The sequence below is a fragment of the Eublepharis macularius genome, chromosome 4 (assembly GCF_028583425.1).
Source record: "Eublepharis macularius isolate TG4126 chromosome 4, MPM_Emac_v1.0, whole genome shotgun sequence".
Taxonomy (NCBI): domain Eukaryota; kingdom Metazoa; phylum Chordata; class Lepidosauria; order Squamata; family Eublepharidae; genus Eublepharis; species Eublepharis macularius.
The window spans coordinates 32,269,760-32,287,896 of record NC_072793.1 but is presented as its reverse complement, the minus strand read 5'-3'; the positions used below and the strand labels follow the sequence as shown (position 1 = coordinate 32,287,896).

Here is an 18,137-nt window from a genome sequence, read left to right as displayed (position 1 = left end):
CGGGCCTCGCTGTGCTTTTTCTCATGAGTTGCCCCCAGGAACTAGCAGCTATGGTGTAGCTGCAAGTCTCTGTGGTGAGCTCATGTAGTTCATAGCATCTACTTAGGCTCTCAGCCCTGCATATGAGGAGCTGCTAAAAGAAGAAAATGGGCATGTTGCCGGTTGTTCAGTGGACCTCAGACCTTTTGAAATTGGACTCATTTCTAAATGTTCTGTTCTTTGGGGGACTCACTTTCAAAGTAACTCCATGTTATTTTCCTCTTTGACAACATAAAACGTAGGAGTCTCACATCAGTTAACACTGAACAAGTTCATTTTTTTATTTTTCCTGTGCGTTTCATAAATATGTAACGTTGCTGTGCAACTGGCTGTATTTCATGGCCGTTTCACACGGTACGCAGAGGCAAAGCCAGATTTTGTCATTTAGATTTTGCCATCCAGCCTCCTCTCTCGGACCATCCTGTTCTTCCTCCTCCATCCTGACCCCTCTGCCCTCCTGCAAAAGAATAATAGTGACCCACGCTTCGAAAAATGTTGAGGAAGAAGGCTGATATGATAAGGGGTTTTTTTAAGAGGAGAAAAAGGAGAAGTGTAACTGGGGAAATCCAGCAATGGATTAAAGTTGTAACAGTGTACATTTATGTTGGGTTCTGAGAACAACGTCCTAAAAAGACAACAAGTCACACAAGGACATTTTGGGACTTCTGTGTCTGGGTTTTTTAAAGGGGAACCTGGTCAGCAGAAATAGAAATCCAGAAAATCTTGCTTTCAAAAAAATGGTTTAGCAACTTGAAAGGTCTCTTTCGTCATCTTATATACTAATAGCCAAGTAACTCTGATCTGTAAATACTTAAATCCGGAGATTAGAGCCTACACAGCAGCACGCGTTCTCTCTGGAAAGCCAATCCGGGCACATATCCATCCTGTGCTGTGCCAGCTGCACTGGCTCCCAGTCGAGTTTCGGATCCGGTTGAAGGTGTTAATCTTGGTGTTTAAAGCCCTTCATGGACTGGGACTGGCATACCTGCGGGACCGACCCTCCCATGTTGTCCCCCACAGGGCATTGCGCTCTGCAGACAGCAACTCCTGTCTGGTCCCTCGCCTGAAGGACATCCGTCTGGCTTCCTTCGACGGGGGCCAGGCTTTTTCTTCCCTGGCCACGGCCTGGTGGAATGCTCTCCCACTGGAGATTCAGGCCCTGTGGGACCTGTTGCAGTTCCGCAGGGCCTGTAAAACAAAGATGTTCCGCTGGACCTTTGGCTGAGGACCAGTGGGTGTCCTTCTCTCCCCTTCCACCAAAGACAACCACCTTCTCCGTGACTGCCCTTGGCTATGTGTAATGCTCATATGTCTGGCTCATATATGGACTGCTGATTGTCTGTCTGAATAGCCTATAGATAGAAGGCGCCCTAACTATTTTAATGACTTTTTAAATTACTACTGATTTTATAGTTTTTTACGACTAATTTATTGTATTGTATAGATGTTGTGAGTCGCCCTGAGCCCATTCATGGAGAGGGCGGGGTATTAATTACTTGATTAAATAAATAAATAAATAAATAAAAATACCCCATGTCTGCAGAAAAATCTAGAATCTAAAAAATACATGGGGAGGGGGGACCCCAAAATGATAAAGGAGCACCTGTAGCTTTAACCAGAGGCCCTCAATGGCGGTTGTGAGGCGACCACAAAAGTTTAGCCAATATGGCAGCCTTGGTTTCTGTCAGTAAAAGGCAGGAGGGGAGTGCAGGGCCCTTTCCAAGGCTGTTTTGGTTTTGAGGAAGAATTCATTGGGGCCAGGCCCAGAAGCAGCCACTGGGCAAATTGATACCATACAACTTGCATGACTCATGCAGGCCTGGCTGCTTCCTACTGTTCACCACCGGAACCCCTCCCCTCAGTCAGTGTAGTGCCTAACCTAATTCTCAGAGCTGTTGTGTGGATAATATGGAGGCAAGGAGAATTTTGAATGCTACTTTGGGTTCTCAAAAAGGCAGTATAAAAATGAAGTCAGTTAATAAATATAGATGAAGATAGGGGCAGATAGAAAGTAAGTAGGAAAGATGAGCACGTGAGGTGCTGTCAGGGGGAGGAACGGAAATAGGGGAGGGAAGGGGATACAGGGGAAAGTGAAATACCCCCTGCAAGCCCTTGCAGGTTCCTCACCATTCAACTGGGCCCAGGTCAGCAGCCATCACACAGCTGAGCCATAGAGAGCAGAGGCTGCTGGGGGGCGGGGGAGGTGAAGGTGAAGATAAGGTGGCAGACAAAGGTGGGCAGGAAGGAGAAATGGAAGAAGGAAAGGGGGGAGAGATTATGAGGGGCTGGGAAGGGAAAGAGGGCATGGTGGGGGAGGGGAAAATGAGATCCCCCCCGAGTGCTTGCGGGTCCCCAACTTGTTATGATTCTATTATCCTATACATGTCTTGTCCCTCTAATTGTGAGAACTGCTCTCTTTTCAGGTCCTGGAGCAGCATGCAGACGGACGCTGGAAAGGCCATATTCACGATGCTCAGAAAGGCACCGACCGAGTTGGCTACTTCCCTCCTTCCATTGTAGAAGTCATCAGCAAACGCACAGGTTAGCCCTGACACACAACCGGGGGGAGGGAGGGAGTTTTGTAGGATACCAGAGATGTATACAAAGGGGAGGACAAAGGGGCAGGAAACGTGTGACTCCATTCCCCAAATAAGCCTGCATCGTCCCTGCAAAGAGAATTCCTATACCCCTCCCCAGTATCTCATTGAGCTTCCCATGCTTGGTTGCTGAGTGGCTTCATTCACACAAACCAAGGCAAACAGCATGAGGCCCTTCAGGTCAGGATTATTTATGACAAGATGGCTTGTCATAAATAATAAACACACACACATTTTATACATAATTACATTCCCAGGAATGTTGGGAGCTGTGAGCTACAGGATCTTAGCGCTGGCTTTTCTCCCAGTTGGGGAACAATTTGTGTCCCGATTCCATTTTGTCTATGAACAAACATAACCATTTATCAACTGGAAACTGATTGCAGTAGGGATGTCCCTCTGTATGATCTTCTCCAGTGATTTTTGATTGGATGAAAATATATGACGCAAAGGGGAAACCGGAAATCATTCACAAGCGAAAGAAATCCTATTTTCTCCTCCTTCACCTTGTCACTCACTGGCTCTCTGCCTCTGGCTCACCCTTCCCTTCATGGCCATCTCCTCCCCCTTCCTCTTCTTGGACACCACTGTTTGTCAAGCATCATCTTGCTATGGCAACCCAAAATGCTACCCAAACTTCAGCAGTTTGGTTTTTGCACCATTTGCACCAGCACAGTTGTCCTGATTAATTGAGGGGCGGTGGTGGTTCAAATGAGCTTTCTTAAAGTACGCTTTTTCTGCAAACCCTAAATGGTAGCTGTAGCTGTCTGTCTACAGAAGAAGTAGCCCATGTTCTTATGTGTATAGTTACAAGTGGGAGATCCATAAAGATTTGCAGGGGGCATCTCATTTCCCCCTCCCCAACTATTTCCTCTTTCCCTTCCCTGAAAACCCCCATAGCCTGTCCCCTTTTCTTACTTTCTTTCCGTCCACCAGCTAAGCTACTTTTATCTGCCCCCTGGCAATCTCTTCTCTGAAAAACTATGGCTGAGTTGTGCACTGTTAGCTGCCAGGCCCAGCTGCCAAGCAGGGAACCTGCAAGTATTTCTTTGGGCACCTCACTTTCTCCTGTATCCCCTTTCCCCACACTATTTCCTCTCCCCTCCTTCCTGGTAAGCTCATCTCCTCACCTTTCCTTGCTTCCTTCTCTTCTTCCTATCCACCAATGAACTTAACCTTTTGTCTGCCTCCCATTTTCAGCTATGTTTACTATCTTTGTTGACACCCTGCCTTTCTCCACAATGGGAACGCAAAGTGGCTTACATAATTCTCCCCTTCCCCATTTTATCCTCATAACAACCATGTGAGGTAGGTGATCCTGAGAATGTATGATTTCCTCAAGGACACCCAGAGAATTTCCACAGCAGAGTGGGGATTCGAACCTGGTTGTCCTAATCTGAAACTTTTTCTGCAAACCCAGGTGTTTCTCAGGTTTGTAGAAAGATTTGTCTTTCTTGTCCATGGCCCGGTCTCTGGATTTAAATATTCACTGATTCGGTCATGTTGAGAATTAGATAAACGGATTATCATTCTTCTCCGCACATAGATAGATGCCATCTACTTTCCATGTGGCTATATACCCACTGTAGTAAGTTGCTACTTGGTGCATGGTTATCTGTATTTTAATTTATCCCTCATTTCTATAAGATATCTGAGGTTGGAGACATTTTTAAACAGATGGCCACAGTTTGAGAGAGCCGTGGCTTCCCACGTGGCTTCCCATGACATACACATACCGTCCTGGTTGCTGGAAAGGTGCATTCATTTCTTTTGCTCTGGAGTTGCCCCTTGATAAACAACTCTTGAAACAATTAAAAACCTACAAAATCATGAGCAGTTTTCAAAACACCTTTCTCCAGCCATCAGGATTCAGGATGTTAAAAAAAACTGGTTGCAGCTTTGCTGGAATCCAGTAAAAAGTGACCTTGGATAAGAGTCACTTTATCTAGGCTGACACCCAGAGAAGGAAGAAGAAGAGAGTCCTGTTTTTATCCCGATTGCATTGCTGTCAATATCTGTCCCTGATTGCTTTAGGAATAACATTGAAATAGTTTGGGTGATACATAAGTCCACATTCTGTTCCTCTGTATCTTTTAAACTCTCTGGGTTCATAGCCCTTTCATGAGCGCATATTTTGCACAAGCAGCTAATGAGTCACAGCAGCCTTCTCCATATACCGTACCCCTAACAGTATTCAGCACCGTAAAATTTATCTGGGTCCTGTTGGGATGGGAGGTCACGCATACTGATGCCCGCCCTAACCCCCTGTCCCACTCCCTTCACACACACTCTGTTTTGACCTGCGTGTTTTGTCTCTACATGCAGGCATGACTCTTCCCCGCATGGTGCCCTCACACCTGTGCCAGAGCTTTGCCAAGGGCCAGCAGGTTGCCACCGCTGTCCCCCACAGTGGGCTGCAGCCACATACAGACGCTTCTCCACCTGTTTCGCCAAAGGCGCCCCTCAGCCTGCCTGCGGCCTGTGGCCACCTCGCCCTGACCAGGACAGTCCCAGCACCTGAGAGCCCAGGTCAGGGACACTGCTGGGCTGGGCAAGCACTTCTTCCATTCATGTTGCCTGGGAAGGGGACAGAGACAGCTCTAGAGTGGGCAGAGGAAGCAGCCGATGGATATGGTTGCAAGGGCCGCAGGGTTATTAACTCAAATATGATACCAGGGATTGTATCTGCTATGATTACTCTTATTTATATTCCAAACGTGGTTCTACAGGTGTTCATACACACACTTGCCACAGGTCTCTGTATTCCCTTTCTCCAAAAGTCACATAGGTCTGACATATCCAGAAGAGTCACCTGTGCGCATATACACAGCTGCCAGTGATATGCATCTGGCTTAGATACACTCCTGTGCACCTCTGCCACAAAATGCATCCCTCTGAATAAATACTCATTTCTGCTACACACAACCTCTCCTGTTAATACATCTTAGAGGAGACGCTCATGGACACTTGCAGTCCTGCATATATCATTCTGCCACTGATACGCCTCATCAAAAGTACAGTTGTTCATCCTTTTGCATATACCTTCATTTTAACATTCCTGTGTATCAGAGTGCTGCTGTCACTGGTGTATATGTTCAGCCAAAATGAATACCCACCAAAGCTATATACACATCACTGCCAGTGATATTATCTTCCTGAATACAGATGCATACATACATCTACCATTGAGATACATCATTTGCCACACAAACAGAACACTCCCATTGGATGCAAACCTACCAGACTGCTGCTTTTTGCACTGGCTCTCTCCACTCCGTATCCACCGCTTTTCCCCATCGCTTGTATGAGGGGGACTGCAAGGACTGATGCACCTGCAAAAGTTGGATGGTTTTCTACCTAAATCATTGGGACTGATGGGAGAAGAGCAGTAATTGGATGCTGGGGTAGGGAACATATTTTCACATCAGTAACCATGTTGAACTGCAGTAGATAAGCAAGGTTAGAGTCCAGTAGTAACCAAAAAAGACCAAGCGACAAGCTATCGAGAGTCAAAGCTCTCTTCTTCAGGTATCTGAAGAAGGGAGCTCTGACTTTCAAAAGCTTATACCCTAAAAATCTTGATGATTTTTAAGGTGCTACTAGACTTCAGTCTTAGTGTAAAAAAGAAGCCCTATAGCTTCTGTACCAGATACTGGTTGGCTGGTGATCAGATTCTGGTCAAGGAGAGCCTGCTGAAGTGCTATGTTGTAAAGCCTGCAGAGAAACCCAAGGCTTCTAGAGCAAGCCATGCGATTCACAAAGACTGCTATTAACAGCAGGTTCCTCCCACTTCTAACTCTCCGCTTCCCTGTCTGGTTAGTGCTCCATGGGTAACAGGAAACCAGTCTGCCCACCATCACTTCAGCTTAAGTTTCTGTGCTGAAATCTCTCCTCTACTGTTAAACAGCAGGTGATAGGAACAGTGTGGGCAGCGAGGGCAGCATTGGTAGCATCCGGAGTGCTGGCAGCGGGCAGAGCACTGAGGGCACCAATGGGCAGAGCACTGGACTCCTCATTGAAAATGTGAAGGTAAGAGAGCACAATATTCCATGCTCTAAAATTTACACATCTCCCTTCATTCTCCTATTACACTCTAGGGTGGCCAGGTCCCTCAGTTCTCCCAGTGGGAGACTGGGACGCTGGCTCCTACCCTGCCACCGCTCTTGATGTTCTGGCCACGCGTGCACTCCCAGCGTACATGATGACATAACTTCTGGGAGTGCCGTCATCACGCGGGGTCAAAGGGCGCCCCACGTGACGTCATGCACACCGGGGAGGGGCAGAGAGAGCGGGCAGCTCTCTCTCTCTCTCTCTCACCACTGCCACTCCCCTTGTCCCTGCTGGCGTGGGCTGCACAGGGGCAGCAGCGGCCGTGGCAAGAGAGCGAGCTGCGGTGGCCACGGCCTGCTCTCTTGCCGCCGTCCCCCCCCCCGCCCGTGCAGCTGGTGCTGGCAGGGACAAGGAGTAGCAGTGGTGTTGGCGGCGGTGGTGAGAGAGCAGGCCGTGGCCACCACAGCTCGCTCTCTCGCCGCCACCACCGCCGTGCCCCTTGTCCCTGTCAGCGCCGGCTGCACAGGGATGGGGCCGCGGCCACTGCAACCCTACACTCTCTCCCTTTGATCTCCCTCTCAGGCTGTATATGATACTTCTTATCTCTTGGATACATAGCTTGAGTTCATTTAATATTGATTGTTTGCCTGTAGATCATCTTCATAAAAACAACAAAGTGTTATATAGAATATAGTTCTGCTGTTATGTAGAACACAATTCTTAGGGTCAAATCAGATGGAATTTGGGAGATGCAGAAACTGTCTCTTTTGTTTTTACTGGTATCTAAAGAAGGGAGTTTTAACTCTCAAAAACTTATACCCTAAAAAACTTGTTGGTCTCTAAGGTGTCACTGGACTGAAATCCTTTTGCTTTTTATGCAAGTCTTGTTTTAGACTTCTCTAAGTTGCAGCTGGCTGCAAATTTAACTGGATCAAAGGGAGTGGTCTTTTTCCTGACAGCTTCCCCCCCCCCTTCTCCATCACAGCCCCAGCTGCTTGTTTCCTCACTGGAGGAAAATATACAGGGGTCTCCTATTTATTTGCTCTTTTACCTGTTAATGCTTGAGACCGCAGACCCTCTTTCATAGCTCCTTGAGAGGAAAACAGCGCTGCATTTCTTTGTGTTTTGTGCTGATGGGATTCCTAAATCAGAGACGGTACGTTTCAGAGCTTTTTCAGATGAACCCTACAAATCTTAGTCACTGAGGATAGTTCTGTAAGTTTAGAAGCAATCGCATGTATCTAATCCACATATAATGGATGGATAAAGAACCTTTGTGACTGGTGGAGGGAGATAGCTGTGTCACAGTCCCTTTTCCCTCTCCCCACTTCTTCACCTAGGCCTTTACCATGGTAAATGGGTATCTAGATTAGTTTTACATCTTTATAGGGACAAGAACAGCTCTTTTGCCTCTGATCCAGGAGAACTGGAAATGGCCTGCAGATGCTCTATAATTTGGTTACGTAGGTAGCAAGAGCTAAACGGCACATCAGCCGGTTCAAACAAATACAGTTAAGCATGACTTACCCTGGAGCAGCTGCGCAGCAATCTGGATAGCTAGGATGAATCACACCTACTTACATTTACAAGCCGTTCACTGTTGCTGTGGCTGCATACAAACTGTTGTGTGTGAGGAAAAGTCACCTTGCCCTATTGCTGCAGTAAGAGTTTGACTTCAAACCTCTCTCTGTCTCCATTCTTTCTCGTGCAGCCACTCTCGCCTGGCGGGGATGATCTACAGCAACATCTCTTGGGTTCCCATTCTCAGAATGGCCAGACAAACCTGGTGATAGGTAAGCTGAAGGGCTGCAGTGGAGAAATGGGGGATGTCTTTCCCATGGTACTGGAATTTCCTTTCCATCCAAGCAGGGCTCATTTCGAGGGGGAACACACAGGAACGCAGTTCTGGCAGTTCCCCAAAGAGGTCACATGTCAGGTGGCCCCGCCCACCTGACTCTTGGCCATTTTGAGCCCATTTCAGCCTGGATTGGGGCCAAAACAACCCAGATAGGGCCTCTGATGGGTGCTGGATCACTCTCCTGCTCAGCAGCGGCCCGATCCTGACCATTTGGGGCCCCTTTTCGGCCATTTTCAGCCCCTTTTTGCCATTTTGGGCCCAATTTTGGCCCTGAATAGCCAGGATTGGGTCCAAAACAGTCAGGATAGGTGATGCCAGGGTGTGTGGCATATGCAAATCAGTTATGCCAATGACACACTTCCGGTGCTGGCAAGGGGCGTGACATATGCTAATGAGTTCCTCCAGCTCTTTTTCTACGAAATGACCCGTGTCCAAGCCTCAACATCTTTGGAAGAGAGGTGACCCTTCCCTGTTTGGGCTAGCATTTAAGTTAAGGTGAAGGGAGAAAGAGAGAGTGAGAATTTTAATTTTTTGTCTAAACTTACTATCATTTGTGGGTATAATACAGAACATTTCACTACTGCACTGCTTTCATTCATTTTGAAGTGGCTGGTTTGTGGCTCACACACAAGCCCCATTGAAAGATATATGTTGGATGTGTTTGGGGTGAGCAGAATTGGTGTCCCAAGCATCCAGCGCTCAGGGCCTGCTCTGTTTTGGCTCCCTGTAGGGACTTTGGCGCACCAGAACCTGACCAACTGCAATGCCAGTGAAAGAATCTTCTCTCACCAGTACCTACGACCAGAACAGCTCCTAGAGGGGAAGGTATTGGAATCTACTTGGAAAGTTCAGATCAGAGATCAAGCAATGGTTTAAAATGTACAGGAGGATGCGGGGAGAATGCTTCATGAACAGGAGAATTCAGTTCTTGATGTCTTTGTCCTTTATTCAGTACAGAGTTGGACATCCATTATCCAGTTAGATGCACTTTAGGCTATTGGAATAAATCAGCAGGCATAAATGTGTATCTACCTTGTATGGACTTGTATGCCTCTTGATTTGGCAAATACATTTAGGATGTTTTTTCAAAGGGTTAGCTATTTTCCCGTGATTGTTTAGGCCCATACCTCATATTTTGCTGAATTTCTGTACCTGGATCTCCAAACATATAACAAACAAGCTTATATTATCTGACTATACAATATAAGAAGCAGCTGCAAGGAGGTCCCGTTTGTTTAATTAAAACATTTTTGTGCTGGAGCCAGTGAAAGGCAGCCCAGGCCACCACTGCCCTCTGTTTATCCAACAGGAGGCCCAAGTCCAGCAGCACCCCCAAGCTATGAACCTGCGCCGTTCATCCAGAACCAGAGATAGGCTGTAACTATGCAGTGAATGATGACAATAGTAATAATAATCTTGTGCTTATATACTGCTCTTCAGTGTAGATTAGTGCCACACTCAGAGCAGTTAACAAGACAGTGTCATCATTAACCTCACGACAATCATCCTGTGAGGCAGGTGAAGCTGAGAGAGCTCCGAGAGAGCTGTGACTGACCCCAGGTCACCCAGCTGGCTTCAAGTGGAGGAGTGGGGAATCAAACCCGGTTCTCCAGATTGGAGTCCCACTGCTCTTAACCACTGCTCCAAACTGGTTCTCAATGGGAGGATATTAACTCAAGAGCTCCATTAGGATCAATTTTAGAAGGACAATAAAATAGCTTGTCATGAGGACTTTGCACATTCATGGCTTTTTATGTAAATGGAGCTGCTACCTGTGTAAAGCAGCTGTATGTGCTTAGGTAGTACACGCTGACCATGCTACTTAAGCATAGGTAGTTGCTTTGCACAGGTTCACTTCACATCAGACGCTGTGCGAATGCAAAGCCCAATTGGTGAGTTCTTTTGCTTGCCAGAATCTCATTTAAATCTGTAAAGCAATACCACACCACACCACGGTCACCATCTTCAAAAGGGATTTCTGTCTCCCCTTCCAGGATGCTGAAGCCATTTACAATTGGCTGAGTGAATTCCAGTTGGAATGTTACACAGCCAACTTCCTGAATTCAGGCTACGATGTGCCGACTATCAGCCGCATGACTCCAGAGGTAAGGCAGGAAAAACAGAAGGGGGCAGGAAGCAACTATAGGGGAGGGACCCTTCTGTGGCTGTCCAGCATTCATGCAGCCACACCTTCATCTCTCTGCATCTGCTTCTTTTCCCACAGATGCATTGCAAAACATGCACTGCATAAAGTTTCCCAAGCACCCTAGCCCACTTAGGATGTAGGCTTTCCAGTTATGGTGATGGATTAATAAAAGGTGCCTGTTTCTTCCAGGATCTCACAGCCATTGGGGTGACAAAACCAGGCCACAGGAAGAAAATCTCCACTGAAATTGGGCAGCTCAGCATTGCGGAGTGGCTTCCAAATTACATCCCTGTGAGTATGGATAGCAAAAGCCGAAACAGGAGCCACATATCAGCTACATAACTGCCTGCCAATCCGAAGGAGGGTCATATTTGCAGGGCTGTGGCCAGGGCCTTGTAGACTTTGTGGGACTGCAGAAAAGTTTACACGGTTCTTGAACAAATAGACACATGGCTGTACAGTGCTTGCCAGTAAGGCCCTTTTATTACAAAATTGGACTTGGATGAACTAGGGCTGATTCCGCACACGTTGGATAATGCACTTTCAATGCACTTTATCAATCGTTTGAGGTGGATTTTTTGTTCCGCACACAAAAAAATCCGTTCCAAATGATCTATAAAGAGGATTGGAAGTGCATTATTCAACGTGTGCAGAATCAGCCTAGGTTTGAGGCTCAACTTGCCTTGTCTTGTCTTGGCTAAGTCTTACCGTGTCTGATTCCAGACTGTGAAATGGCAGTGATGGCGTACCATGGTTATTGATAAAGTATTCGCAGTAAGAAACGTAAAGCACATTTCATGTCTTTGAAACTGCAATATAAATCATCAGTCTCATTTTTATCTGGCCCTTCCTGCAGGGATCTCAAGGCAGCATATATAGCTCCCCTTTCCTGTATTTTATCCTTACAACAGGTGTTTATTTATTTATGCTGTTAAGCTGAAAGAGAGTGGCTAGCCAAGGGCATCCAAGCAAGGTTCATGGTCGAGCGGGGATTTGAATCTGGGTCTCCTCCATGCTAGGGCAGCACTCTAACCAGTACACCATGCTGCCTCACCATTCTGGCTACTATTATGATGAACAACACAATAACACACACCAGACCTAGCTGTGCCCAGATTTTCCCTACTCTTTCCAAACCTCAGAAGGCTTAGCAGCTTGTGTATTTTTGCAGTGATTGCTTAGATCTTTCTCCAGCTTGTGATGTGTGAAGCAACTACTATAAGCTGTGTGTGTGTAGTAGGTTGAATTTTGAAACTTTTCTGACATTAAGACGCAATTCTGTGGTGTGGAATCGAAAACCTTGAAGGGCTCATTATGATTGACCTGTTTTCCAGGATGACCTAATGGAATGGCTGAGTGCCATAGGACTCCCTCAGTATCACAAGAAGCTGGTGAGCAATGGCTACGACTCCATCAGCATAGTGACAGATCTGACCTGGGAAGACTTGCAGGAGATTGGCGTTAACAAGCTTGGTGAGGACAGAGCAGGAGAATACCAGTGTACTGTGGACCTTTGACTTTCCTGATTGCATGTTTCAAACCCTTTCCTTATGCACATGACTCTGCCTGTGTTGCTGGTAACCTGCATCTAAGAGGAACTGCATCATATTGCAGTACAACTCAACTAATGATACAATGGCTCTTTAAATTGTCCCATGGTCACCCATGGATGGATGGATAACTGATCCAACCTGAGTTGCTTGATCCATGTCCTTTTAAGAGACTACATTATCTTATATTGTCGAAGGCTTTCATGGCCTAACAAATGTTAGTTGTTGTAGATTTTCCAGGCTGTATGGCCGTGGTCTTGGCATTGTAGTTCCTGACATTTCGCCAGCAGCTGTGACTGGCATCTTCAGAGGTGTAGCACCAAAAGACAGAAATCTCTCAGTGTCAATGGGTGGAGAAGATATTAGCAGGTAATTTATATCTACTCAGGAAGGTGGGTTTGGGCTGAGTCATCCTGTAAGAGTTTCCCAGGTTGTGGCATACTAATGAGGGGAAGTTTCACTGTATCTTGTGGGGGTACTTTTGCATATGGATTGGTGCTTGATATGCTAATCTTATCTGCAGGGCTATTGTAAGATGTTGAGTATTTGGTGTTTTTCAGGACTGGAAACCATGCCCTATTCATTCTTAAACTCTCTTCTTTCCTGTTGAAATTGTGCTTATGAATTTCAATGGCTTCCCTGTGCAATCTGACAAAGTAGTTGGATGTGTTGTCCAGTATTTTAGTGTCCTGGAATAAGATACTGTGTCCTGTTTGTGTTAGGCTATGTTCAGCCACTGCTGATTTTAGTCTTATCTTAGTCTGACTCTTCAACCATTACACCAAGACTGACTAGTTGCAGTTTGCACAGCTTGTGCTGGTTGTTGAATTTGAGGTTCAGGCTAATGAGATACGAAGCTGTGCCTTCTGCTGTTCTCTTGTTGCATTCCCTGGCTGATTGAATGCCTGTATAGCAGAAACAGGGCACATCCTTTCAATTGGTGTGTGTGTGGGGGGGTGTAGGATAGCCTGGACTTGGGCTCTGCCTCCAATGTACTGCTCTGGACTGAGACAGGACTTAATGCTCTCCCTTGCTATAATAGACAATTGATTTTTTCCGTGGAGAGGAAAAAATGGTTCATGTAAGCTTAATTTCTGCTTCTCTTTCGCCCCCTCCAGGCCACCAGAAGAAGATCATGCTGGCCGTCAAAAAGCTGACCGATCTCCGCAAGAGCCTGAGCCAGACTGACGCCAACACCCTGAGGCGGAAGATCCCTGGCGCCCTGGACATTGTTACCATTGAGTCTATGGAGAATGGGGAGTGCCACTCCCCCCACACTCCCAAGATGACCACTTTCCAGGACAGCGAGCTGAGCTATGAGCTCCAGACAGCCATGTCCAACAGCTGCCAGGAGACACTAACCATCAAGAATGCCCAGGGCATCTCCCGAAGCCAAGAGAGCATTGGTGTGCGTTCCAGGGGGTCGGGGCACTCCCAGGATAACATGTTGTCCCAAAGCGCCACCTCAAGCCGTTCTCAGGAGAGCTTGGGAAGTGGGGAAAGCAGCAGCAGCAGCAGCGGTGGGCACTCTTCAACCCAACCCCACCTCCTAGAGAACTCAACTAACTCCCAGGAGCGACTCAGCCCTGAAAGCTATGGGAAATTTATTCCACAGCTCAGTTGCCCAGATGGAGTCAACAGCTATTCCAATGGTTGTGTAGGAAGTCCCTTGAGGGAGAGAAATCTGCCTGAGGGGATGGATCAGTATCAGAGACCCAGTGGCCTGAAAGGAGATTTCCTTCCCCGGACGGTTCCATCAGAGCCTCCAAATCCCCTTTTAGCCACATCGCCCTGCACATCACCCCATTCAGCCAGCAAGGGAACAGCTCCCTACGTCTTCATGTATCCCCACTTGTCCCTGAAGGCCCAGCAACTTCATTCACCTCCTGAGCCAGGGCAGACCAAGGCCCCAGATCATGTCTGCACTCAGAGGACCACCCTGCAATCAACAGCTCAGAAAGGCTTCTCCTATCTCCATTCTCACTGTGGAGCCACAGAGACGCCTCACGTGCCCCCAAAGCCTGCGGCTCCCACCGGCTCCAGGGAGCCACAAAGTGGTGAGGGATCAAAGCATAAGAAACGTTCGCACAGCTTGAACCGCTATGCGTTGAGCGATGGGGAACCTGAGGAGGAGGAGGCACCCACCAGCTCAGTGGGCTCTTATGCTACCTTGACCAGAAGGCCCGGTCGGAGCCAGGTACCACGGGCGCAGCCACCCTCAGATACTAAGGTCTCACGCAGCCAGTCCTTTGCCATCCGTGCCAGAAAGAAAGGCCCTCCACCCCCTCCTCCTAAACGTCTCAGCTCTGTTTCTAGTGTGCAGGCTGTCGATGCTGAGTATGAACAAGGCTTAGAACCACAGAAAGGGTCTTCACCTTCCCATGACGGAGCAGATCATCTTCAGGATACGGGCTGTCCTTTAAGAAGTGTATCAGCCATGCCTGAGGGACCTGTAACTGAGGAGAGTTCAAATAAACCTCTTCCGTCTCCATACCCGATGGGTTCTGATGAAGAGGTGGCTAACAATGCCGGTCTACACCATTCCACTGAAGGGGAGCTCGGCAGCACTGAGTCGGCTAGCGGCAGAAGCCAGCTCTTTGAAAGTAACATTTCCAGGAGACGAACACTGAGTGAGCCTGCAGTCACCATGACGGAAGCTTTGCTACAGAGCCACGAGGATGTCCAATCAGATACCGAGGAAGAGGCCCAGGTGGGGAAAGATGGCCACGCCAAATCTCCCTGCTCTTCGCAGAACAGCTCCAGTGAGTGCATCCCCTTTGCAGAAGAAGGCAATCTGACTATCAAGCAGCGACCCAAACCTGTTGGGCAGCTAAAGACAGATGCCTCCATGCCAGCCTCGGATTCTGCCCAAGTTCAGCCCAATAGGAAGGAACAGGAAGACCCAGCAAAAGAGACCCTGGTGCCAGAGTTCAACCTCACCGAATCAGACACAGTGAAGCGCAGGCCCAGGTGCAAAGAAAGAGAACCCCTCCAGAACGTGCTGAAGGCTTTTGGTGTCGATGCCCCCAGCCCGGCCTCAGCTCCTCCAGTGCCACAGTATGCCCAGTCTCAGTCAGTAAGCATCAGTGGGCCCTCCCTGCATGTGACGGAGCTGCAGTCCAGCGGAGACACTTTTGACGACAATAGCATGGAGTTGCAGATTGCCGAGATTGAGAAAAGCATCCTGTCTCTGGAAAGGGGGATCAAGAAGCCCCCTGCCTCTTTGAAACCGACCAGTCCAGCGCTAGTGCAAGCGGAAAGACCTGGGAGAGCTGTCCAGCTGAGGGCGCCAGCCACAGGGACGGGTATGCCGTACTAAAAGGTGGAACTCATCCACTTGACCGTGTGGGATGAGCAGTTGGCTTGGAGTGGGCAGATGAGTAGCAGAACATGACCTCCAGGGCAAGGCTGCCATCAGAGGGCATTCTCCTCTACCCCGACATGCACACGCACTCCTTAGAAAGATATTGGCCTGACGCTGCAGCACTCTTTCTGAGTGCTGAGAGAAAGAAGCAAACCAGGACCATTCAAGCTTCCTCCACTCATTCATTGAAAAATGGGAGGGGACCAGGATAGTTCCACATTGTTCTTTCTGGCTGGGGAAAAGAGAACTGAAGGCACTAGAAGGGAAAGACAGGCGGGCTGATTTGGCAGGCAGCAAAGGACAGCAAGAGGGCTTAAGGCTGCTCTAGTAATTGGTAAGGAGCCCAGCGAGAGTGAATAGTTTCCACCCCCTGGCAGGGGAGACAGAGCAGCGGGCAGAGGGTGGCGATTGTACAAAAAGACCTCCCTGCAGTGGGTGAGCTGTAAGATCCACCCCGTTCACAAGAGCTGGCAAATATTCTGGGCCAGGGGTCGGATCCAATGAAGCGTTTCTGCAGATGGAAAGAGTTCTGTTTGCAATGCATTGACTGTTGACTCCCCACTTCTTGCTGCAGAACAAAATGCCCCCTGGACACTGTTCCTGAGATGGGGGGGTCCCCTGTCCCACTGGATTAGCACTTCAGGGGGCATTTGGGGCTGCAGCAGGAGGGGGGAAGTGAGAAGGTCGTCCTCTAGGTGGAAATCCTTTCTCCCACAAAAGCACTCTCTTGGATAGAAGTCCTTGTGTCTCTCCCCAGCAAGAATGACGGCCAGGCTACAAGTGACAAATGACACAGGTTGGACACTTGTCAGCTTCCCTCAAGTTTTGATGGGAAATGTAGGCAGCTTGGTGGAATGTTGGACAAGTGACAGTTGAAAAGTTCATTGGAGAGCAGTTGGAGAGCCAAGCTGTAAAACCAGGACACCTACATTTCCCATCAAAACTTGAGGGAAGGTGACAAGTGTCCAACCTGTGTCATTCGTCACTTGTAGCCTGGCCCTAAGTCATTGGAAACTTCGTCAAGGTGGCTCTTACGCTGTTCGCATTATGATGCACTGAGGGTTATAGAAAGGAATATCCAAGGTCTAACCACCTGCACCAGGGGATTTGCACCAGGGGATCATAATTTGGCCCGGGCTAGCCTGATCTCATTAGATCACAGAAGCCAAGCAGGATCGGCCCTGGTTAGTACTTGGATCGGAGATCACCAAGGAAGTCCAGGGTTGGTATTCAGAGGCAGGCAAAGGGAAACCATCTCTGAGAGTCTCTTGCCTTGAAAACTCCACAGGGTCACCATAAATCTCCTGTGACATGACAGTACTTTCCACTTCTAGTCCTCATTAAGTAGCTGAGCCGATACAGAGAGAGGAAGAATTGCAATCTGAGCTTAGAGGAGAAGGCTGAAGTACACAGATTCCAAAACTGACTGTTGGGATAGGAGTAAAGGTATTCTCAGGACTTGCAATCACATGTGCAGTGCAAGGAAAAACAAAATCAAGGCCAACAGGCTGTCCCCAGCCACTCCTGCCTCTTGTCTAATTTTGACAAAAGGATTGCAGTTCCAGGCTCTAGCTTAGGACCTGTTATCCCTCCCAAGGCTATATGTTTTTCTGCTGAAGCCAGAGGGAAAAGTGACCCATTTTGACACCCCCTCCCCCAAGCTAAGATGGAGATCATGGCACCCGTTTCAGAGAAAAGCCACCCAGGATGCTTTAATTACGGAATCAGACCAGATTTTATTCATTAATACATTGTTACCCCATCTTCTTTTTCACTGCACAACAACAACTCAAAGTGGCTTACAATACCTAGCAAGAGAGCCCCTGGACACTTCTGCACCTGCAGAGAAGCTGAGAGGGTCATACCTAAGGTACACGGTCTGCTTCTGGGGTGCTGATATTTTTGTCTGCTATTTCAGTGGGAGTGTAGAATAGCTCCGAAAAGGTGATAGCAGAAAAGCCTGCAATTGAATCGCATACCAGCTATGTTTGAGTTAGGCTGTTGTTGCTTCATCACGTGCTTAGAAGGACATGACTGCCTAGCAGGACATGAAGTGTTGTTTATTTCCCTTTCAGATGCCTCCACGAAGCACATGTCCATTGCTTCTACCAAGCTGGTATTTTCTGGGCCAAAAACTATCTACCAGCAAGTCCTGCAGAAGTCCTGCAACACTGTGGCCCCTTGGCCAGCCGCTGAAATGGTGTCAGAAGTGACAGGACCCTACCCCTTGAAATTGGAGCCAGGTAGCAAGTCAGGCTTGAATTCTGGGGTGCCCCTTTCAGTGAGGCCTTTGAATGCATCTCAAGACATGACTCAGGTTCAGCAAAGACTGGAACAAACCAGCTCATCCTTGGTCTCTACTCTTGAGGCTGCTGAAAAGAAGATCATCACAGAGGAAGCGCAGAGGTGAGTTTGAGCTTGGACTTGAGGGGCAGGCAAGCAAGCAGACAGCCTATACCTTCAACAAGCCTTCCTTTTGGGTCATATATTCAAATATAAAACAGGCAAGTGATGTTGCTAGAGCATACATGCA

At 48.0% G+C, this 18,137-nt stretch overlaps 1 protein-coding gene across 2 annotated transcripts in view; it reads left to right on the top strand.

Moving 5' to 3' along the window:
• The window catches only part of CASKIN2 (CASK interacting protein 2), a 115,931-nt gene that overhangs the window by 93,648 nt on the left and 4,146 nt on the right, over positions 1 to 18,137 (top strand). Inside the window, exons 11-20 of one of the 2 annotated variants that reach the window (XM_054976180.1) lie at positions 2,463 to 2,580; positions 4,962 to 5,165; positions 6,544 to 6,665; positions 8,398 to 8,479; positions 9,275 to 9,369; positions 10,539 to 10,649; positions 10,880 to 10,981; positions 12,025 to 12,163; positions 13,359 to 15,545; positions 17,680 to 18,010. In XM_054976180.1, coding sequence (XP_054832155.1) covers positions 2,463 to 2,580; positions 4,962 to 5,165; positions 6,544 to 6,665; positions 8,398 to 8,479; positions 9,275 to 9,369; positions 10,539 to 10,649; positions 10,880 to 10,981; positions 12,025 to 12,163; positions 13,359 to 15,545; positions 17,680 to 18,010 — 3,491 coding nt within the window. The remainder of the gene's footprint in view (positions 1 to 2,462; positions 2,581 to 4,961; positions 5,166 to 6,543; positions 6,666 to 8,397; positions 8,480 to 9,274; positions 9,370 to 10,538; positions 10,650 to 10,879; positions 10,982 to 12,024; positions 12,164 to 13,358; positions 15,546 to 17,679; positions 18,011 to 18,137) is intronic. The other variant, XM_054976181.1, reaches the window with a different exon arrangement.